The sequence below is a fragment of the Parus major genome, chromosome 8 (assembly GCF_001522545.3).
Source record: "Parus major isolate Abel chromosome 8, Parus_major1.1, whole genome shotgun sequence".
Classification (NCBI taxonomy): domain Eukaryota; kingdom Metazoa; phylum Chordata; class Aves; order Passeriformes; family Paridae; genus Parus; species Parus major.
The window spans coordinates 14,614,462-14,638,706 of NC_031777.1; the positions used below are offsets into that span (position 1 = coordinate 14,614,462).

At 47.4% G+C, this 24,245-nt stretch overlaps 1 protein-coding gene across 1 annotated transcript; it reads left to right on the forward strand.

The window, feature by feature from the left end:
* The first annotated feature begins 4,319 nt into the window (after positions 1 to 4,319).
* GFI1 (growth factor independent 1 transcriptional repressor) lies at positions 4,320 to 15,355 on the forward strand. Its single transcript, XM_015636912.1, has 6 exons — positions 4,320 to 4,578; positions 4,811 to 5,017; positions 9,641 to 10,056; positions 10,146 to 10,283; positions 11,816 to 11,981; positions 14,002 to 15,355. Exons 1-6 carry the CDS (start codon positions 4,464 to 4,466, stop codon positions 14,178 to 14,180), a joined length of 1,221 nt encoding a protein of 406 aa, XP_015492398.1. The 5' UTR covers positions 4,320 to 4,463; the 3' UTR covers positions 14,181 to 15,355.
* Positions 15,356 to 24,245: the final 8,890 nt, after the last annotated feature.

The following is a 24,245-nucleotide window of genomic DNA, read 5'->3' on the forward strand; positions in this document are numbered from 1 at the left end:
GCTAGCGCCGGCCCTGCTGTGCGAACCCTCACGGCCCCCGCTAGCGCCGGCCCTGCTGTGCGAACCCTCACGGCCCCGCTAGCGCCGGCCCTGCTGTGCGAACCCTCACGGCTCCCGCTCACGCCGGCCCGTGCCATGACCCACAGCCCGCCACGTCCTGGCCAAGGCGGCTGCCCGCGCACCTTCCGGTGACAGAGCTAAAGACAAGACTTCGCTCGCAGCCTCGGGTCAGCCTCGGCACCCGCTCGGTGGGCAGCGCCCGCGTCCCGCTTCCCCCGTCCTCACCGGCGGCATGAAACAAACCGCCAGTCCAGCCGGGATCTAGGAAGGCAGAGGATATACTTCAGGCACGATCTAGTTTTGTAAAACATTAAATACAGCCAGCTTCGTATCATTTCTCCTCTAATCGTTTGAGAAAGCTGACACTCTAGGAACCGGAGGTCCTTTCCCGGTGTCCGTGCAGCACCCACCCTCACAAGAGAGATTATATGCTGGATTTAGCATTTGCTTTGTTCACTCGTTTGATTTATTTACTTCCGCTGAAGGGGTTTAACCTGATTAGGAAGCAGTAGGTGAGAAAGGGCCGTCCGCAGGTGGGCTAAGCACAAGGGGCTCAGCAGGCTACATCCGGCAGGACAGCCCCGAGCGGAGCCACCCGGCAGCCCGTCCCGCTTCCCGAAAGGCTGCAATAACCCTCTGAACGGAGATCACCACGCCTTACAGCCCACAGCAGCACCTGTATACATTTTGAATTTAGATCTATAAAGATGAATGTGTATTTTCTTGTAACCAGGTCACAATTATTTATGAGCGTTACTAGTAATTTAATGTGTTCTGTTGTTTTCACTACACAGTCAAAACGGTGTGTAGCAAGGTAAACGAAAGGGCATGAATTTATCATCCCATTTCGGAGGTAAACGAGAAAGACTGTTTTGCAAAAAGTCACAGTGAGTCAACGAAGATGCATACACGAAATTACTTCTGGTTGTTCTAATCTGGTTATTTCTACTGATTCCAGCATTGATTCTTGAAGCTGAAGGCGTGAATGATTTTCAGAGTGATCAACCTAAGTGCAACAAGGCGACCGCAGTACATAAATGCTGTAAATAAAACTGCTGTGCCCAGCACCAGGAACTTTCCGGCAAAAATGAAGGTGTCAGTCGTGTTATTCATCTTCCTTTTTTTATCACAGTAAAGCATCACACAGTTGTTGGACAGTTTTACTCGAGGTGGTGTTAGCTTGCTTAGTTAGATTTTGGGAAGTCGGACTAGTCCTCTGAGCCGTAGGGCTAATTTGCGCCAAAAGGCTAATTTTTCTGTAAATGTTTCGGGGCTGGTGGTGAAAAAAAAGCATCTGGTCTCAAAGCCAGTATACTCCTGAGCGTAAGGGAGGCTGAAGTTTGCTTCTGTCATGTCCGACTTCAGTCTCAGTCGTTTCTGAACGGGAAACGGCGTTAAACCTCGATTCGCTCACTGCGGAGTCGCACTTTAGGCGACCCTACAGTCACCGAAACGAAGTTGCTGATGGCCTGAGATGTCTGAGAGGCACCTTAGAAAAACACCGAAGATCCGAGCCTGACTTCCTGGCTGCATTAGGAATCCGAGATCAGACCTTGAAAACTGCATTTTGGGATCGTGTGTGTCCATAAAGCAAGGCGAACCTTTTTCTTTTTGCAAAAGGAAGCAGGCTTCGCCATTGTGCAACTCAGGGATCCCCACAGGTGCAGGACGCTGCCTGGCTCGAATCCCGTTACCGTGCTCGTCGCCGGTGCCCCACGGATCCTCCCCGAGTTAGCACCTGAGCACCGGCACGCAGACGAGGAGGGCAATCTCTTCCCACTTGCCTAGCTCCGCTTCCCTGTCGCCTTAGTGTTTGAATCGCTGTCAAGCGACAGTAACCGGAGCGGTGGGGGGGAGGGGGAACGGGACGGGGGGACGACACCTCTCGCCTACCCCTTCCATATTTAACCATTACCTAAATCCGAAGGGAAATGAGCAAACCTCTAGGCTTGGGTCTTAAGGTATTTTCAGCGCCGTTGGGCGTATTTATCCCAGAAGAGTTTTCCACAACAAGTTATTTCTAGTCTAGGAGAGGTCTCCGTCGCCCAGGGCCCGGCCTTAGCCCCGATTACGACGCCACGCGCGGCCCGATGGTGGCGGGAGATGTGTTCCCCCCGCCGCCGGGCCAAAGGGGGGGATGCGAAGCGGAGCGGGCTCGGCAGGGCGAGCGCCGACTGCCCCAGCCCCTGCCCTCTGCCCGCCCGAGTCAATCTGTGTTTTGAATCTGTGACTTGTTCTCGTTGCGGAAGTCGAAGGGGATCCAAGAATAGTTCAGATAGATGTGTGTAATTTCTAGAGCAGAACCCCGAGAGAAACGAAACGCCCGATTCCAGAATGACGCTTCGATGTCCCTTCAGCGAGATCTGTGAGGTGGAATGCGGTAAGACGTTTTCATTTAAGGAAAACTGAGAGAGAAACAGAGGCGGGGAGCACTACTGATTTGTGAGGCTTTGGCGCTTTTTTTTTTTTTTTTTTTTTTTTTTTTCTTTTGCAGAAGCTCCTAACTAACGCTCAGGAAGTGGAATTTGTGGTTTAGGGGGCCGAGCTCTGAAGGAGTTGAGAGACAGAAAAGTTAAAAAAAAAAAAAAAAAACAAAAAAAAAAGCCAACTCAAGCACCATTGCTCCTTAAAGGGAGGCTAAATTTAAAGTCACACAAACTAGCAGGCTGCCGCGCATACCCCGTCCGCATCACAGCTTCCTATGGCCCTCTAAATGGGTAAGCGTTCTCGCTTCTCTCGCCTCGCGTGGGCAGCTGCCTGTGGGCGGGCCGGGCCGGCAGCGACCCCTTTTCACTCGGCTGGGACCCCGCGCCGCTCCGGCCCTGCCTCAGCCGCGGGGCCCGGCGCCAGCCCCGCGCCCCCGCAGCGACGGCCGCCGAGCAGGCGCGGCCAGCGGGAGCCGGGGCGAACGGCGGCCAGGTGGGCTGCGGGTCTCGCCTTCCCACGGGCTCGGCACCTGCCTGGCCAGCTCCGGCCTTGGGAATCCGGCGGCGCCTCCGCGGTGCGACTTTTGGAGGGAAATAGGCGGCAGAAGAGGCGCCGGCGCCCGGAGCCCCCAGCGGCTGCGGCGGCCGTTGCTGTCGGGGAGCGGGTGGGTGACTGGCGCGTTATCGGGCCGCTTTGATTTCTCTGCCCACTCCGTGCGGGCCCGCTGGCTGCTAGCCCCTGCTCAAGGATGAACGCAGGCACAGGTGGGGCTGCGCAGCAACGCTCCCACCCGGCTCCGTGCCGGGGGGCGGTGCCTCCCCAGCAGCGCTCAACAGCCCTAGCCCTGGCCCTGGCCCTGCCCCTGCCGGGGGGGGGTGGGACGGGCTGGAGCTTTGTGCCGCCACCTGCGGGGCAGTTCCCTGGGCCTCAGCTGACGGGCTGGGTCTCTTTCCTCTCTTCCCTGTTTGCAACCCTTCGAAGTCCCCCAGACCCCCAAAAGAACGTGGATTAAACTCGCTATTTGCAAAGTCAAGTATAACGGCAGAGGCGGCCCGGTGCTGGATGGGTTCGAATGAACCTCTCCGGCCTTCCCCACAGAAGTCGGCTTGGGGAAGTTTTGTTTAACCCGCTCTCCCCCGACTCCCGTAGGAGGTTTCCCACCTCGTCTCCTTTCCCCGCCCCGGCTTTCGGTGCCCGCAGCTGCAAGGTGGCCCGGCGCCGACAGCTGAGGGCTGCAGAGGAGAGATTCCGTTTTGTTCGTTCTCGTGTTATCGTGGTTCGCGCGGGATGGGTGAATCAGTCCCTCCGACAACAACAGCCTCTCAGGCGCCAAGTTTAGGCTGTTGGGTTTGTAACGACTCCCCCTCCCGTCCCGGTATCAACCCCGCGCCGGCCAGCCCGTCCAGGGCGGTAGGACGTGATAAGCTGTTTCGGAGGGGAGATTTGTTGGCACCACTTCTGCCGTGGTTGCCGGCGCGGGGGCAATCACGGAGACGCGGTGTGCCCACTTAGAGGGACGGGATAACACCCGACCGCGCCCCTCAGCTCCCTCAGTTCCCGCTTGTCCGAAGAACGGTGCCCAGCTGCTGTTATTGCCCCTTCTCCGCAATCCGGCAGCGGCCGTCGAAGCGTGGCCGGGGCGGCCCCAAGACCGCGGTGAGAGGGAGGGGGGTAAAACGCGTTGGCTGGGGCCGGTTGGAGGCTGAGTTATCTGCGCTCCGGGAAGAGGGGGCGAGGCGAGCGGGGCCGGGGGCGGTGGCCGGAGCCACCTGCGCGTCGCCACCTGGCGCGCCGCCCCTGGCGAGCGGCCCCTCCTGGCCGGCGCCCCCGGCCCTCACCGGCGGGCGCGGCGCCTTCCCGCAGGTCGCCTCCCCGCCGCCGCCCCGCAGGACATTCGGGGGTGACGCTCGCCGCCGCCGCTGTGCCCGGCGTTTAGAGAGGGAGTGCGGGCGTGCCGGCCGTGGCAGCACCCCACCATGCCGAGGTCCTTCCTAGTGAAGAGCAAGAAAGCGCACAGCTACCACCAGCCTCGCTCCGCCGACGAGGACTACAGCCTGCGGCTGGAGACGGTGCTAGCCCAGATCTGTGCAGGTAGGAGTCTCTCGGTCGCAGCCTCACTCGGAGACTGCCCACCCGCCCGACATCACCCCGGTGCTCCCGGCACCGGGCGGTGGCTCTGCGGCCCCTGCGGGACGCCGGAGGGGCTAATGCGGGCTCGGAGAGAGTCGGGCATCAAACCTTGGCGGGAGCGGACCGCCGCAGGAGGCGGCTGGCTCCCACCACGGACCCACACTGAGGAGTTCCCTCCTCCTTTGCCCTGCAGACGGCAAGATCCCCGAGGACACGGAGCTGTGCCGCACCGCCCTGCCCGATCCCGAGCCTTCCCAGGGGCGCTTTTCCCCGGAATCCCACCTTACCGAGGCTGCAGATGGAACCTCCGAGTCAGCGCCCAGCTGCGAGGGCAGTGTGTGTGACAGGGTGTCCGAGTTCGAGGATTTCTGGAGACCTCCCTCGCCCTCTGTCTCGCCAGGTAGGACGGGGGCGAGCAGCTCTCGGCGACGGTCAGGCTGCATGTCCGTGCCCGTCCCGTGGGGCAGTGGAGCATGGCTCGGCTAGGCGCCACCACCACCACCGAATAGAAGGGACAGATTTGCCAGTTCCTTTTTAAAATTATTATTATTTTTTCCCCAGATTTGCCAGAATCTGTTCCTTTCACTCGTTTCGGGCTACTTCTTTTGGGTTGCTTTTCCAGCCCATACTGTGCTGCTGAAGGAGCAGCGGGTGATAGGCTGTAGTAAAGTTGTCATGCCATCGGGTGTTGATTTTTTGGTTTGTGATTAATTCTTAGAGGCAAACCGAGTTATGTATCAAAGGTCCCAGCATTTTCCAACAGGGTCGTGCCTACATTGAGTTTTTTAGTCTTTTAAGACAGTACAGGCAATCTATATACCTGTAGTAAGCAGCGTTGATTTTGTGTCTTGTACAACCTGCTAGACATTTTTCCTAATTCCCTTTCAGGTTATTTCTTGCCTCTTGCATACAAAAAACATCTGTCTTTCCCATCCTTCGTGTCGTTCTCTTTTGCTATTTGGTTGTCGGTTTGTTTGTTTTTTTGTTTTGGGGATTTTTGTTTGTTTTGTTTGGGTTTTGTGTTTTTAATGTTTGTTTATTTTTCTTTTCTAAAAACACATTTGTAAAAACCAGAGGGGAAAAAAACCCCCAATGACAGTCAGATTTAAACACCCTAAATCCAGGAAACTCACACTTACAGCTGCAGCGCCTGTCTCTAGCTCCCTTGTCCTGCCTTTGATGTTGTTGGAGATGCTGGCCCCAGGCTGGCACAAGTACTTATCTCGTTTAAAAATACAGTGGTGTCGTTTACAACAAAAACATGCACATATATATAAAACCACTTTTTATTGCCTCGATTTAAAAGAGATGGGTGGAAAAAAGAACAATTTTTGTCTTGATGAAGGAAAAATTGTGTCAGCTTTACTGGCAGACAGCAAACAAGTACTTAGTCCCAGTTTGTCACCATTTCCCACTTGGTCTTTACGGTGTCCTTGCATATGAATGCAAGGCTAATTGTAATGATGTGGATCTGCATATTTAAAGCCTCATCTTCTTTCAAGAGTCCTAAGCTCCTTTGAGGGGACATTCAAAATGCTGTCTAGCATCAGCCACAGGACACTTTCAGTCTGTGCAAATGACACACCAGACCAAATGCAGCATTGCTGCATACCTCTTCTGGTAATATTTCTGCACAGATTGTAGCAATGTGTGTAATTTTTGTTCTAATGAATTTTTCCTACTCCTCTTTTCCCAAATAAATTTTGGCACAGAAAATGAACCATTTTCACAAGATGTCGAAAAGACAGACGTAAAATAGAGCAAGTATTTTACCAGGTCTGCTCTGCCTTTTCCTCCTTCCCTCTCATTTCTTCCCTCACTGTGGGATTCATCAACTTCCAGCCAACCATCAGGCTGTCCAGGGAAGGTAACTTTACAAAATGAGGATGGTGTCCACAGATCAAGATTTTTCAGGGTGGGGTGGGCACTCCTGGGGCTGTCTCATCCCATTCACAGGAGGTGCGGGAAGGTATGGGACTCCAAGTACTGTAAGAGCTTTATTAAACTTACCTTAGTGTATTAAGAGACGTGGACAGTGGCAACAGGATTAGATAGCTGGGCTTTCTCCCACAGCGCACCTCCTCCAGCCCCTCTGCCTTCAAACTGCTTTGTCAGATTCAATGCAAAGCCAGAATTCGTATCTGGGTCACTTCTGCAAGATGCAGTGGTGAGAGACTGTATTCCTACAATAGTGTTTGGATGGGGCACAATTTTTATGCTCTACCAGGTAGAGCAGATGGGAAATGATGGTTCTAAATCATGCTGAAGGCATGTGTGGTGAGTAGTACTACCACTCCCTTATCTCTAGAAGTGAACATAGGTGCAGGTTGCACTTCAGTATGCAATGAAAGCTGTGTTTATTTCACTTTTGTCTTTGAGCACTGTGCTGCTGATGTAGGCGGTCATACAACATACAGACATAATAACTGCTAACTCCCATCAGTGCAAATCACTTTGTTATTTAACCTCACTTTCTACATGTGTCTGTAACCACATGCATGTGCACATGCAGAAGGTGCATGGGAGCTCAGTACAGCAGTATTAGTATCTCCTGATGAGCCTGTTGATGCTGAAGAAGGACAGACTTTCCCTGGGTATAATGGAGTTGTGAAGAAAGTGTGCTGTTTTGTGTAAGAGGACACTCGAATCTTTCTTTGCTCCGCATATCAATCTGTTCCCAACCATTTAAGGCTGAGTTTGTTTTGCCTCCAAAAACAAATATTGATTTATTTTTTTTTTCCTCCCAGAAGTAGTCTCTATAACAGCTGCACAGAATTTCTAGGAAAATGAGGGAGAATATTTCTCTGTCTCTGCTCCCCCCTCAAGATGCTGTGGAGCAGAGGCACACAGAGAAACGCCCTGCAGTGTGGCAGAGCAGGGTTTGGAGATTGAAGTGGGCTTGGATAGGTTGAGAATAATGTGAGGAATTCCCCTGCATTTGTGCTTGAGAGGTCTCCAAAGCATGAGGCGATGGAAGGAACATTGCACGCAAACTGATCTGTGGTGCAACGTTCATTGTATACTGTACTGCCAGTTCCAAGGGCTCAAAAATCAGGTCAGCCTTTCCTCTCACTCAATGAACTGGCTCAGAAATCAAGATTGTAAGTAATACCTTATGGATATTCAGTTCTAGTGTTGAAATATTGAGGGTTTCTGTTTTCATGTTTTTCTTACAGTTTGAGCTAGAAGTTGACTTTAAAAGGAAAAAATAAAGTTATAACAAAAACAAACAAAAGCAAAGCTGAGGGCTTGATGAAATCATGCCATTTTAAGAGCTGTGACTTTAAGATAGGTTTGAATTTTGTGATAAAATCGTGAGAGATGGCAACACTGAAACTGGTTGCAAAGACACAAGATAGATGATGTGATGCTGACCACAACTTTGCAGTCAGTGCAGAACAGGAAAAATCATGCTGAACACCATGTCAGCCAATTTGATTTCATCACTCTCTTCAAATGGCCCAGCTGGTATGTGTGCATATATTTCTAACCAAAAGGTTACTAATTTCAGTGGAAGAATTTGAGACTGTTAATATCCAAAATTATGTAAAAGATAGGAAAAAGTCAAGTCATTCAAAGCTCAATTTTAACCTCATTTCCTACTGCCTTCTGTAACCTCTCAGTGACCACTTGTCTATCCAGATGGATAGCCCAACACATCATGCCTTCTTTCCCTAGTCCACCCCCATTTATTTTGGTTTGTCAAAGGCTGAAAAAGCCATGGGAGCTGATAAGAGTAAGAGATCCATTGTGGGTGGACAAGTTTCTGGTTAATGTAGGTTACTCTGGAAGTCCAAGTTATAAGGGATGCCAATATCTTTATGAAGGCATTTCAGTAGTTCACTGATTCATCTCCTCCTCGGCTTGCTTAAACTGTTGTCCAGTGGAGATATTTGACTCTCCCAGTGCTGCTGCCTGTTACGATGAGGAGTGAAAGCAGTGCACCTTGGGCATTAATCAGCATTTCTGGCAGACACAGTTGGGGTCTGGTGCCTCATGTTCCTTGCCTGGTTGTGCTTTCCTACTTGTGAGGCTCCCTGAGCAGTTGTGCCTTTAGACACTCCTCTCAAAGGCTATGCTCCTGCCACTCTCTCAGACTGCTGTGGGCCCCCACATGTGATTCATGTGCCCACTGCATTGGTCAGATGCCACTGCTGAAGGCAAGCCTCTTAGAGCCTGCTGCATTTGAGCTTGCCCTGGTGGAAATTTGCTTTACTTTGATTACAACTGTTAGGAAAATGGGTTTGTCTCTCAGGTTTTAATGTTGCCCATCCCAATGACTTTACCAAGCTCTGTGTTTTGGGTGGATTCAGTTTCTTTACATGGAGAACCTCAGAGCAATCTGGAACAACCATGATTTTCTTTCAAATGAGGAGTTATTTTATTTTATTTTATTTTCTGAAAAAACAAAGCATAACATGCAAGCATCTCAGAAGGTGTTACTTATTTAAGTTATGCTGTAATATTGTTATGGTTAATTGTGGCATGAAGTTGAGAGACTAGATTTGGACATTAAATTGTGCAACAAGATTTTCTTCATTTTGTTGACCAGGTAAATCTCAGCACATTTGCTCTGTCTGGCACCTCTGTAATGTTATATTTGCACATATGTGTGTGTGTGTATGGTCTCCATCAGAGTCAGCTTTGATGTCCATTTTGGGACATGGTAGATACATGTTTCCAAGAAGCTGCAGATAAAACTATGGGAAGTTGCAGACTGAGTTGTTTAGGGTCTTGCTAGTCAGATCAGTGTGTACACACCCAGGCATCTAGAAATGGAGGTAGACAAAATTGGTGTTGGCTTTAAATAATTTGGCTGGGACACTGGGCAAGTAGGTAGTACTGGACACTCAGACCCTAATGTGCAATATAAAATGTCCTTCCATTGACATGAAAGGGCAGCCTCAAAGTGCAGTACAGGGGCCAGGCTCTGGACACAAGCCTGAGTGCTGAGACTGTTCTGCCTCATTGTAGTGTCTGGATCAAGAAGTGCACCAATTCCCATGCCCTTGTGTTTCCACAGCCTCAGAGAGATCTGTGTGTCCATCCCTAGATGAAGCACCCCCTTTCTCAGTGCCCTTCAAACCGTACATGTGGAACAGCCTGGGTGGCTCCGAGCTCAGGCACCTTGTACAAAGCTACAGGCCCTGCCCGACACTGGAGCGGACCTCAGCCCTGGGGCTCTTCTGTGACCGAGGCTCCGAGCCCGCCCTCTATGGCGCTGAGTGCAGCTCTTCCCTGGGACTGTATGGTGACTTCAGCTCCCCGGGTCCGGGGCTGTTTGAGCAGCCGCCAGCAGCAGCTCCTGGACTCTATGCCGAAACACAGCCTGGGCTGCAGCAGGAGAAGGGGCCAGGTGGCCTCAAAGTGGAGTCTGACCTCTTGTGCCGCCCACTGCTCATCAGCACTGGCTCTTACAAGTGTGTCAAGTGCAGCAAGGTAGGAGTCCCTTTCTCCCACACTGGGTATGACTCTCCCCCAGCCCCTTCTCCCTGGCAAACTTGACGCCGTGTACTCTCTTTCCTCAGGTCTTCTCCACACCGCATGGCCTTGAGGTACATGTGCGCCGCTCACACAGTGGCACGAGGCCCTTTGCCTGTGACATGTGTGGCAAGACCTTCGGCCATGCAGTCAGCCTGGAGCAGCACAAGGCCGTGCACTCACAGGTGAGAGCAGGCAGGCTGCCAGGACAGACGGCTGGGGGCCAGGGCCAGCTGCTCTATGCTGCTGGCTGGGGAAGCCACGAAGGCAAATACAGGGCAAGGAGCTAGGGACCTAAACTGAGGAGGGGAAAGAACGTGGGGGGCTGCAGTGGGAAGTTGTAGGTGAAGAATATGGTGACAATCAGAGGAAAGGATTAGCAAAGGAGCTAATCAAATCAAAGAACATAGGCTTTGTTTCCATTCTTCAGATCTTGCACACGTATTAAGCATTGGGCACTTCTGGCACTCCAGAAGTAACAAAAAATAATAAATGTTCACTCTCAGAGCTGGAACTTGTAATGCAGATATTGGCTTCTTTTTAACAGCTAAAGCCACTCAGTGTGCTTTCTTCTGATGCAGCACTCTTCATTCTTTCTCCTCCATCCCACAAAGAAGTGAGTCTTCCCATGTTTGTAGTAATTTTTGTCAGTGAAGGGAACATCTGAAGGATCATTCAGGTATAGAGCACTGACTTCACCCGTCGCAACACACTGAGTCACATACCAAAAGAATATGGTGGTTAATTTTGGTAGGAGGACTTGTAACATTTTCCACCTGCTGATACTATGCCATATTTCCCCTTCCCCACCCACCTGACCTGGCAAATCTTCCTTCTTCAGATTGACTTTTGGAGGATAGAGTTACAGCAGTAATTTTTTGCTCTTTAATTTATCATTGCATGATTGTGCAACAAGCAGAGCACACAGTGAAGGGAGATATCTCACTATCTATCAAACAGTGGTGAAAAGAGCAGCAGTGCATAATGTGTCCATGGAAGGGACAGTATTTTGGGGAGAATGCATTAAAAGCCAAATAAAGGTGGTTGTGTGAAAGCACAGAAGGAAGAGGAAGATGCAATGTAAGTTAAAGGATGGAAAGAAGAGATGATATATGGTATAAGAAACTGCGAGGAATGTGTGAGGGAGAGGTGAGAGGTCTTGATGCATTTGGTTTTGTATGTTAAAGCAGTAAGCTGAAAAGCTGTTTGTCCCAAGTGCTCTACATGCCTTCCACTTGAATTTTAATGGAACTAAAAAAATCAATTAATTGTTACCATGCCAGAACTCAGTCCATCACAGGGATTTTCCAAGAGACTCGAGCAGCTCTTGGCACCCACTTTTGCTGTGTACAGTGGAGAGGTGGCCTCTGAACAGTGCTGCAGCTGTTGGGCTTCCCATTAGAGTGACTGTGTCTCAGGCCTCTGATAAAGTGTGTTGGCAGACTCTGTCCAGTCCGTCGGGGTTGCTTCCACCTGGCCATTCCTGCCAGTAGGAAGAGCTGTTCAATTAAATTTTAGTAGTGCACAGCACTAGGAGAGATGTATTATTTTTTTTTATCATGTGGTGCTGCTATCAAGCCAGTGTTATCATCTGTGTAGGCCAGTCCAGCTCTCTGGAGAAATGTAAGTTCTTGCCAAGGCAGAAGGCACAACACTCATGTGCTGCTGGGGTCGTTGCTGTGATGTAATGTGTGTGTCTGGGCTCATCTCTCTGCAGGAACGCAGCTTTGATTGTAAGATTTGCGGCAAGAGTTTTAAGAGATCTTCTACTCTGTCCACCCACCTGCTCATCCACTCAGACACCCGACCCTATCCGTGCCAGTACTGTGGGAAGCGGTTCCACCAGAAATCTGATATGAAGAAACACACCTTCATTCACACAGGTCAGCCCTGCAGCTGCTGGTGTCAGGCCCAACATGAGGGCAGGTCTCTGAAGAGGTTTCTCTGCAACAGTCCATTCCTCCTCAGCTGGGACAGGGCACACACCTCCACTGTCCTGCTGCTGTTCACACGATCTGAGCTGTACTTGGGCAAAGGAGGGTGATCTGAATGTGCTTTAATGAACAGCAGCTGCAAAATAACCTACAAAAATCCTCGCAATCCAATCAGTGTTCCCTTAATAGGATCCACCAATGTTTATTCAAAGGGCTTTTGTGTAAGATGATTTGTAGAGTATTATATTCATCTGGCCTTGATTTACAGCTGAGATCCCGGGAAAATGACAGGTGAATTTGATAACAGCACTGCTTTTTGCAGGATCTACCAATTTACAATAGGAACAACAGGAATCTCCTCCTCTAGATCAAACACTAAACTGGAGGGCCTAGGTCTTAGTCTAAATATTTGTTCAGAGATTGTCTGCACTTCCATCTGGACTTTCTGAGAAATGGCTGCAGTTTGATACAGAATGGAAGGAGAGGTGCAGTTTCACTGTTACTAATAAACATGGAAACTAATATAAAGTGCAGGTGAATCACCAAAGGAAATAGTTTCAAAAGTATAATTCAGTGAGACGGCAGGTTTATCAGAAATCATTAAAAGAATATCTTGCCTTTCAGACCTGCACCATTCACCTGAAAGAGATGGAAATGAATGTGTAATATATGGAAGAATCTGTAGACATGAAATATCACTTGTACCAGCCAAACCTACTGTTCAGATGACCAAAATTCTTTTCCCTGATAATGGCCACTAGCAGATATAAAGGGTGAAGCCTAAAAAGGGTAAATAATGTAGAGAAATAGCATTATATGTAGCACTGCTTGGCTGTGACTTTTCTAGGTGACAAGCAGTGAATAATAAATGTTACTTATAAAGATTTTTCACTGAAGGTTGCTGAATGAAAATGGACTATTTATGAAGAAATTCAGGAAGTATTTCCATAGTAACCTTTTCAAATGAGGCTTGATGAAGTAGAATTTCAGACAAATTCTGAATCAGATTATTTTCTTGTGAGACCACAAACTGTGCCTGGGCTTTTAAATCACTAATAAAAAAGTGAATCCTTAACTGAATGAGGGATTCCTTTCATATGCACCATATACTTTGAAATGAGCTTTCAGCACATTTTGTATTATTTTTTTGATTCTGAGAATTTGATCTTCAAACACCCAAGGAGTTTGTTGTTCCCAGCTGAACCCAGTGGGCTCTGCAGGTGCAAAACCACTCTGAAAATCCTGCTTGATATTGTGGTTTGGTTCCCTTTTATTTGTTATTTGATAGTAAACAGTATGAAAATATACTTAGATCCTGCTCCCATGGAGTTTTGCCACTGACTCCTCTGTAGAAGTTCTGCATTTATTCCCATTTACATTATTTACCTGCAGGTAAAAACTTCAGGGCTCTGACTGCCAGCACTGTAGTGTGGGGAACAGAGAGAACAGATGTCTGGATGAACCCTGCCCTTCAGGATTCACTTAATGGCCCTCATACCTCCCTTGGGGACAGACCCCAGATCACTGGGTTTGTTTTAACAGTCTCTATCTACCTATTCCACCTGCCCTCATGCTGATGGTATAGTAATCGATGTCAGGCATTCGTCACTTTTCCAGGAGTTCCTCATGTTTCTAGGACACAAAGCCAGTTTAAATTGCACAGAGCCCATGCAGACAAATCACAAGATGTGGGGTCCTGAGAGTACTCTGTGCTTCAGGCTACTCCCAGGACTATACTGGGCTATTGGAGGTGCACCCAAGTTTGGGCCTGCTCAGCTGCAGTTGAGGCTCAGCTTATGGTTTCTCTGGGGCTCCCAACTGCATGTTTTCTTGTAAGAATGACTTCTTAGGTAATCACACAAAAATCTCTTTGATAAACTTTAAGTACCAGTGTATATTTGCTGTGGTCCCACGTAAGCAGCATGTTGCCTCTTTCACAGCCTCTATCTTTCCCACCCTCTGTTTGCAGGTGAGAAGCCTCACAAGTGCCAGGTGTGTGGAAAGGCCTTTAGTCAGAGCTCCAACCTCATCACCCACAGTCGGAAGCACACAGGCTTCAAGCCCTTTGGCTGTGATCTGTGTGGCAAAGGCTTCCAACGAAAGGTGGATTTACGGAGACACCGGGAGACACAGCATGGCCTGAAATGAGTCCAAACTACAATATGGAAAACACATACAACACTATGAGAACAGACTCCTTTGGCTTCCCTGCTGGACCCAAGCCCTGTCTTGAACATAGACCTGGCATTACCTTTCTGAACAGGAGCTCAAAGAGGAAAGAAGAGGACAGAGCCATGTGTTGCCAGCTCAACCTGAATGACTGTGGAAGGGGAAAGTAAAGGCTGGGGTTTCTCTCTTTCTCTTCCCCTTGTTGTTTCTGAAATAACACTGAAATATAAGCCTTTTAGATATAAAGCCTAATACTCCAAAAATGGATAAGCTACTAAGTATCTGCAAGCTGGAAAATATTTCTCCCATGGCCATGATGAGCCCCTTCAAGTTTTCAGTAGCTTGAATCAGCTGGCAGGGAAACGTGGGTATAACAGTGTTTACATGGGGTAATGACAGAGAGCCATCAGCAGCTGCCCTGGTTGAGTTCAGTGCTGAATGGGTTCACTCTTGGATGACTTCCTGTTAGGAAAACCTGGAGGATCAGGTCCAGTGTGGAGTTTGACATCTTGCTGTTTTTTAACCAAAGGTACCAACTTGAGGCTGATCCTGCTCTCACTTATTCTGCTGCAAATCAGGATCTGCATTAACAGTTACAGAGAGGTCCTTGTTATCCTCCCTGAGCCATCTCTGTCTGTCCAAGGCCTGACTACCAGTGTGTTTGAAGAACAGAGGGTTACTTCTTCCTACATCCACTAGGGATAAGGAAGCTTGTGAAAGACCAGTGGAAAAGCCAAAGCACAGAATTATGCCTTAGAAATAGAAATCAATCTAACAAGTGAACCTGCCTGAGGAGGGCAGGAGCATCAGGGAGGCACAGACTTTCTGTCCAGAACCATTACTGGCTTCTACACTCTGGGCTTGTTCTAATAACTGGAAAATAGCTACACAATAGCATCAGTTGTATTTTTTTTTTTTTTTTAATTTTTAAAGGGAAACTTTCTGAGGTAGGCAGGACTTACTATAAAAGTATAATTCACTTAATTTGCCTTAACAACTCTGCATGTACCTCAGTTAAAAAAAAAAAAACCTGTTTTTACTTTGTTGACAAGTTTGTAAATGTCCTTATTTAGATTTTATGGAGTGTCTTACATTTCTTGGTACATATTTATTAGAACAAGGTTTTAAGTTAATAAAGTAACGAGGATGGTCCAGAGTGATTTTTATTTAATATGTAACTGCACGTTTGTGAATGTCAGCCATTACAATACACCACAGTGACTATCAGGGATGCAGCATCCAAGGAGGGAATGCAGGCACAAGAGCTGTAGTGATTAAAGAACACAACTGCCATATTTATTTGTCCAATTCTTATACTGATTTCAGATAAAAATTCACATTTTTGAGGACTAGGGTATATTGTGGCTTGGACTATCACCATAATAGGGTTTAGGGGGGAAACAGCAGTTTTAAGGCTCTGCTTTGGAAATGTAGACAGCCAGAAGTCCCTGCTTAGCCCAGGAGCAATTTGAATGTCTCCTCCAAGATTAAATGTCTATGCCTGGGAGTTTGCAGGGACACCTGAGCAGCAGGTGCATTGTTTATACTTAAGCCTGTTGGGACTCACGGCCTTTTGCCTGCCTGCCTTGTCAGCAGGGCTGGCTCCATCTGGCAGTTGCAGCCCATACAAAAGAGAAGCAGGAGGATGATGGAGGGGTCCCTTGTCCTTTTCCCAACAGAGCACACACCGCATGGTAGCCTGGTTCTTTACATGTACATGTAATCTTGTGTGCCCACAGAGGTATATACTCATATTTCCAGCTTTGTACATTTAGTCTGGAAAAACCCAGCAAGCAGAGTCCCCCTGTGCCCAGCTGGGCTGGCCCAGGCCTGGGGCACCCTGCCCACCCGAGGCTGGGGCACTCACCTGCCTTGGTGACACCGAGCTCCTCCCTGTGCTTCTGCTTTCTGTCATCCTTGAGAACCTTGGCTGGATCCCCACGGGGCTGCCCTGGCAGGCTGTGGCCATGTCCCCTCAGGGCTCACCCACTTGGGCTCTGCTCCTGAGGCTGCCCAGGCCGGGCACCGCAGGCTGAGCTCTCACTGAGCAGAAACGCGGCCACAGTCATGGCAACCAGGATACAGGAGGTGCCAGCTGCTCTGAAGACCACATTAGTCCCATTATGCTGGCTTAATTAATGCAGAAGGTCAGTGCAGGAGACTTGGTGCTTATGTGGAAGGCCTGTGATGCTCTGGGTCCCACCCAGGCCAGGGGAGGCTTTAAGGCACAGCTCCAGTGGCACATGTAGGCTTGGGGCTGCCCCAGGGTGATGCTAAGTATTTATTTCACAGGGAAGCTGTTGCTGTGGATGGAGTGAGTGCTGACCTGGGTATGGGTTAGCTGGGGTGCAGCTGTTGCCCCCAGTCCCTCTGCCCTCAGGAGGACCTTTCTTGCCAGGCACAGCCTCCCTCCTTCCTCCCTCTGGGCAGGCCTTGCTCCAGCAGGCCCTGAGCGGCTCAGTTGCTGGTATTTACCTTTAAAATGATAATAGCAATGTGTGCTTGTCCCCTTGGAGCATCCCATTTCCAAACAGGGCAACAAGTGTGGTTTGAGTCTAGTGCTGACACTAGGGTGGGGTGGGTGGCCGGGGAGGCAGCATGGAGATAGCACAGGTGGCGAGAATGCTCTTCACAGAAGAAACCCACAGATGTTTTATTAGTTTAAGTGTGTCTCCTCCCAGAGCATGGTGCAGTTAATGGAGTGTCTCAGGGCACCACTGTTGGGCTCAGCTCAGATCCAAACCCCCTGAAATGTTTGTGTTGCTGCATGGGAGGGTGTTCCCATGTCCCCAGCCCTGCTTGCGCGAGTGCCAGCTGCTGGTATAGGTGAAATGCAGTTATCCATGGGGAAAAGTCATGGCTTTAAGGTGAGGAATTGAAATGAAGATAAGGAAAGGAAGATTTATCTGGGGAGAATCAGAACAGGCTACTGAGAGGCTGTGGAGCAAGTCTGAAGATTGGAAATATCTCTCTCAGTGTTATTACTGTGTGCCATTAAAAATGCATTATGCATATTACATGACCCATTATTCATGAAGCAGGTTCCATACCTTTTGTTTGCCAGAGTAACAGTAGAAAGGGTAAGGAGAGACACTGGAGCACACCTTTGTTTCTTTCTGTAAATTTTTAATGACACCTCTAGCTAACCAGTTGGTGAAGCTCAGTTCCTGCATAAAAGTGGAAGGGCAGAGCTATCTACGGGACAACTAAGCCTTTCAGAAGCTAATTTGAGCTTGTGTTCATCCACACCAACAATGATTAAATTACCTATCAAGTGTGCAGAGCTATCAGGATTCAGGGCATTGAAAAACAAGGTGAATTTATCTGATTGATGTAAAAGACATGGGTGGAACAAGTGGGTTATAAAAATAAAAGGTCTGTTTCTTACAGATACTATAGAAGTACTTCTCTGGCAAGCTAAAGAACTTTTTACTTTGCTTCCAAAAGTTGTTTTGCCTGCACAGAAAACAAGTTTATTAGTTGGAATCAAAATGCTTTATCCAAATCAGTTAGCAGGCTGAATTAATTCATGAGGCAGAAACAAAGCGCCTTATTAGGTTCCATCCTTATGCCAAGCAGAGATGTTTAAAATTAAAATATGCAAACATCATCTGTGTTTGCTATACAGTCAGTTTCCAAAAGCCGATAGTAACACTCAGATTGGATATTGCAACACAAGTTAGAGAGCGGCTCTTCTGGGTCTTGCTCTTTCCTCAAGCAAAACATTTGTTGCAGTTCATGGGGGGGAGGGAGGAAGAGGTTTCTAGAATAAGCCTTGGATGAAAGATTGCAAGACTTGTGCAACTCTGTTTGCAAGCTGTGCTGCTGTTGCACTTTGACAAAGGTGTGCTCCTCAAGTCTCTGTGTTTTCCACCCGTAAGGGAGAAAAACCAAACAGGTCAGTTGTATCAAATTCGTCTCCAGCATAACCCCAGTTCACATCAGGAATGGATTTTGCCTTTACTCTGAAAGATTTGGGTCTTACTCTAAATAGTGAAACATAGCTCAGCATAAAGCCCTTTGAGGAAATTCTGATTTAGAAAAGCACTGAAATATGCATGTAAGTCAATGGAGTGTGTCTCTAGCAGAGACCTTACTAGATGCCTGCTTAGAGTTAAAATTCCAGAGATTTTCCCTACTGAATCTTAGACCTTACTCCATTGCCAAGCCACATCCTGTCTATCTGTTTTCACCTGCAGTGGAGTTGGCTTCTGAAAATGCCAAGGGTAATTTTTTTTAAATTGTCAATAGGCTAGTGGTAGTTTCCAGTATTTTTTCCTCTGAGATAAAGCAGTCTAAATAGATTTCAGGCATGTAAATATCTGTTATGTATTATAAAGCACGTAAAATGATGGAACCAGATTTTAAAGGTATTTGTATATATACATACATACATACGTATTTAGATACACATCCAAAGCTGCAGATATGTCTGAATGTGCATTGGATATGAGTATCTAGTTTTGTCTCCAACTTCTTTACTGGAGGAAGAAAAATTAATAAAACCCAACACATCAGTCTCAGAACATTTCTTGAGTCTGTGTCACACCAGTCTGTGATATGCACAACATACAGACTGTAAAGAGGGACCACATAAATCTGAAGGAAATATTTCATATATTACAAAAATGCTGGCCACACCTTGCTGGAATAATGTTGCCTAATGGATTTACCTGGAACATGTGATAAATACTACTTTCAAATAAGTTGAAAGCAAACCACTTTTGTGTGCTAATTCCAAGATACTGCTTCTCATCTGCATTTTTTTTTTTTTTAGTAGAGGTGACATGACAAAAGAATACTGAACAAGGCAAACATAGAAGGAAAACAATGTAACAGGTATCAAAATTATTTTAATACTGTCCAGCCCACTTTCTGACACATGTGAGATCTCTCATCCAGCTGGATACTGCAGTGCATGGGGTACATCCACCCCAGCTCACTCAGGCTCAGTTTCCCAAGGCACTGGCAGTTGCTGCAGCAATGCTGGGCTCCTCTGCTCACCTGCTGCCTTGTGCTGCCAGCTCCCTCCGTGGCACACGCCTCAGAGGTGGCTGCTCCACCACCACACTGGCACTGGTTGGCAGGAGTGCAGCACAGCAGGTGTTGAAAATGGCCAAGGTATTCCATTGATTTAGCTACTGTAATAGGGCCAGCTGGCATTAAAGGGAAACTGTAATCCTCTGAGGTGACAGTTCATTATGATATAGAACTTATATTTTACACTTTTTTTCCCCCCTGTGAATAATACATTCCCAAAGCTCACTGATAGACTCAAGGGGTGACTTCAAAGGGGAAAAAGAGGTATCATTGCAAGAGACAAGAAGCTAACTCCCAGTGTTCAAAAGAGTACAGTCATCTGAAAAAGAAAAAAAAAAACATTATTAGTATTTCATATAGGAAAGTTCAAGTGTTGAAGTGAAGAGCCACAAAAATTAATAGTATTTTATTATGTGGTCAGCCACATAATAAAAGAATCAGCCACATTCAGAAAAGAATAAACATTATTTTGGTCTAAATAGCTTCCAAAGATTCCTTCTAGCAATTAACTTTAACTGATTTAAGCCAAGGGATCTTATGTTGCCTGTTATACCTGCTAAATTCCCAATTTCACAGACTATCAGCTCTTCCTGTACTATTGCCCTTTGCCTCCCTGAAACACAGCAACATGGAAAGGCAGGCAGAATGTTGAGACCCAAAAAGGGAATGGGTAAAAAATAGTCTTGATCCTCTTTATGTAGCTGTTCTAACTCTTTGAGGTGCTGCAGAAATGATGGTTGGAGGAAGAGATCCCTTATTGCAAACCTGCACTCAGGGAGCTCAGAACTCCTGGACCAGGATGCTCTTGTTCACACTGAGTAATAGTGAGTGTGAGTCAGGGTGCTGTCACCTCCAGCTCTGAGAGCAAAGAGCTGGGTCTTCCTGTGTGCTTGTGCTGGGCTTTGTGCTGAAGGGGCCTGACCTTTGCTGAGCTCTGCTGTGTACTCTATGTATCTGCTGTCAGTTGGTTTTGGAATTATTTGTGTTTTCAGTAGCTTAAATTAACATTAATGGCAATTGAGAAGAGTCTCCTTCCTGTGTGATATTTCCGCCATTGCTGAGGTGTTTTGCTTGTGAGCTCCTTTACTAAGCCAGGTTAGCCTTGCTCTCTCTCTGCCCATTTGTCAGCAGGGCCTGGCTCTGGCAGGGCTCAATGCTGTTGCCTGCAGGGGTTTGGCAATCTTTGGATTGATTTCCGTGGCCAGTTAAGGTGGTGAGGCCATTTGCCACCTCTCCCTTCATCCCAGGCAAGGGGGGTGATGTTCCAGCGGGCATTTCCTTCCCAGTTTCCCCAGCCCAAGTTGCATCACAGACCCTTGCAGGGATGGAAAAGAACGGTTGCATTTATGGGAGGAAGGGGTTTTATGCAAGTGGGGTAAGCTCTGTCATCTCTGACTTTTCCCTAAATTCTGAATATATCTGTCTGAAACCTTTCACATCACTCACCATACTCCAGGAGGACATGGGGCCATGGAAGAGCATGTGCCTTCTTAAGTGTGAAGTGCCTCAAACTGCTAGGCACCAAATAATTGCAGAAGGGGAGATGCTTGAAGCTTGTTACTTCTCTCTTCTGAGACTGCTGTGGTTTAGTTTTTAACTGTGGCTCTTTCCACTTGCCATTTGAATGTTGGTTTTGTTCCTCTGTATGTTCAGTTGCTGAAATCTCATGTTTGAGCAATTTTTTTGGTGAACTATGTTGGAGAAAGCTGCCACAGCCTTTGTATTGATGCTTTGGTAAGGTTAAGGACTCCTGGTTTTTAGATCTCAACAGTGGCTGGAGAGCCAAGAGGATCTCTACAAAATGCAAGGAGGTGTGGTTCTCACCCAGAAACTGTTGGATCTTATGGCTCCCATAACAGTAAAGAGTAACACAAAAGGACAACTACATCGGCTGAGTTGGGTTCTACTACTGTCCACCTGAATCAGGGGAAATGCTGCAGTTAAGCAGCATGACTGGAGTGCAGCGTGTGTTACAGTGAGGGTGCCTGTTGGTGCTGGTAGTGAGAGTCTCCTAGGTAAATGCTATTGCCATCTCTCCAAGCCCTCTTCCTGTTAGATGTGTGGTGGCAACTCAGCTGACAATCACTGAAGCTCCCTGAGGTCACAAGTACTGGCATGTGAATCAGTCTCCAGTGGTGGTACCAGTGCCAGAGACCTGGCAGTCCTGAAGCTCTGATGGGCTTTGTTTTGCTGGAGGGTATAAAGGGTAAAAAAACCTGTCAACAAAGACAAAAAATTGTTTCCTTGTGCTTCATTTTCCTGACTAGTGTAGAAGCCAAAAAATACCAGGCCTTGCTTTCTACCAAAAAAGCTGCTTCTCCTCTGTCTCTGGCTGGGCTGCAGGCATTGCTTTGCCTGTTCCCTGCTGCTGCTAGGGGGTGATTCAGGAGTCTGAATTTTCTCGGCCCCACATGCTGTGAGAGGAAAAGTGTCACCTCTGTGTGAGAGCTGGTGACAGTCAACCTTGCCAAGATCTGGCTCCTGCATGTGAGCCCCCAGGCAGGCCAGTGCATGGCAAACACAGGCCTGTGATAGTGAAGCCCTGCTCCTGGTCTGTGTTTTGGGTGCTCTGTTTCCTATTTCTTCAGTCCCTTTACTCCAATGGGGTGCTTTTATGTATATTGACAATAAAGGGTGGTAACTGAAATCAGGTTTATGGGCTAAAGGAGCTAAAGTGGTCTTTTAGCACAGCCCACAGTAGCCAGAGACACAATAAAATCTCTGATCACCTTGACACTGCAGCTGCCCAGCCATGCTTCTGAAACATTTTATGTTTTCCACAGTATAACAAAATATTTTGTTAACTTCAACAAGTGTAAATGAGCCATACTGAAATGAGGATCTGTTGAATGGCAGATTCATTGTTCCTTCTGACAAAGCATTGTTCATGGGACTGACAATATGACTTAATTTTATATGATGCCCTGAGGACTAAAACTCACTTTTGTTAGAATAAACTAAACTGCCCCTATGTGTAAAGGCTGGCCAGGGCAGAGGAACAGAGGGAACATGGAAGACATCATCAGTATAAGAAAGTCATGGGCCAGAAAATATTGTGTTTAAGTCCATCTGTCCATGGCATAGAGAGACCTGCTAGGGACTCCTTGTGTGTGTTTGCAGTCCTATAAACTTGAAAGAGAAATTTAAAATAGGGTAATTGCACATCTTGCTAACAGTTGTGCTCGGTTTTGTGTTGTAACAGTGGTTGACAAAGAGGTGGAGGAAACCACCACAATACTGAGAGAAAATGTGTGTGCAGTAAGTGCCTCTGGCACATCCAGGCTCTGGGCAGCTTCAGCCAGAAAGGTCAGACTAAGGATTCATGAGGTGGTGCTGGACAGATTTGATTCCTCCACAGGAAACCCTCAAACACCTTGAAGGGGGACTATAACCTGAATATGACTTGGGAGATGGAGTACTCAAATGCATGCAGTGATCTGGAGGAAGGAAACCTAGGCTGAACTCACTCGGACATGCAGAGCTGAGAGCCTGCTGGACTGCCAGTAACTAGCTGGGGAGGGACGTCCTAGCCCTATCAGTGGATGGAGGGGATGATGGCTCAAAAGCCTTTGGGTATGAGGCACATTGACTGTAACATGTCTAAAGAATTTCCTTGGCAGGGAGAAACCTCAGATAGCCTTTCTAGATTTACTGCTGCATTAGGAGGCTTTGCATGCTGCTGTGACACTGAGGCCTGAGCTTAAGTACCTTACCATGAATACAGAGAAGTGTCTTTTTAGGGCTCCTCTAAAATAACCTTAGTTCCTGAACCTATGGTATGTTACTGTGAAGTGTCTTGGCCTCTTATAATGAACTTGGAATATTTTCAAGGAAACATATGGCTAAAGATTCATCTCTTTCCTGGTGCTGGTTTAACTGATCATGATGTTGAAACCAATCTGTAACTCCCCTTTTGGGAGGTGTGATGTTCCTGCAGCTCAGTGTTATCAGATGAGTTGCAAGCTTAGTCCCTAAATGGTTTTTTGAGTTAGTTTTCTGCAGAGATTCACAGTAAGCCTGTAGGTAAGCTGTCTGGAAGGATGGGTTGGGTGCTGTAGTGGTTCTTCATGATCAGGAAAGTTCCAACACCCCTGAATTTCCAGTGGGGTTGGGAGGCAGTGCATTAGAGGTAGATGTACGTGTGGATCATTATGTGGCTTGCTGGTTTTTCTTGCTCTGGGCAAAATCTGTTGACTGTTCAGAGGGCATAAAAGCCCCAGGTGCCAGGTGGTGTGTATCTGATTAAAAGATTGGCTTGTGGAAAAAGACTCACTCTTGTACTCCTCAAGTGCTGGCTGGGATGTGCTGCCAATTCAATTATTTTAAGAGAGGTGATTAAAGGGCATTGCTATGAATTTCCAGTCCCCAAAGAATAATTCTGTTCTGTACCAAATTCTGCCAGTTGAGTTTGGCCCTGAGTGGTCCAGCAAACAAATATTTCACTAAGTTTTTTCCTGCAAATATACTGTTCCTCCTGCAAATATACTGAACAAAATTCAGTGTTTCCTCTTTTCTTCTATACTTATTTGGTATAATATATACAGAAAAGAACCTCTTTTCACACTCTTGTTCCTTCTGAAAGGCTCCCAAAATGAATGCACATCAATTCCCAAAATGAAAATATTGGATAGCAGAAATATCCATAGGTTACTGAATGGTGCTAAAGTGCTTTCCTTCCCACTCCCATTTTCCATAAGCAAGCTCTGTGATTGCCAAAGCTGCACCTGACTGATGATTTTTAGCAGGAGAGAGTAGATGCACATGAGGAATTGACAGTTGGGTAAGGGAGGGACTTAAGAATTGAAAACTGAAGTAATTTAAACCAATCAAACCACCTTTCTGTTACTTTCAGCCTTCTAACAAAAGGTGCTTTTCTGCTTAGATGTGTGCTTTTGATGCATGTTTTTACTGGAACTCTAATTTCTAATTAGCTGGGACAAGTGAAATGGGAGAGGAGTGAGCAGTCACCTTCCCTTCCCTTCCCTTCCCTTCCCTTCCCTTCCC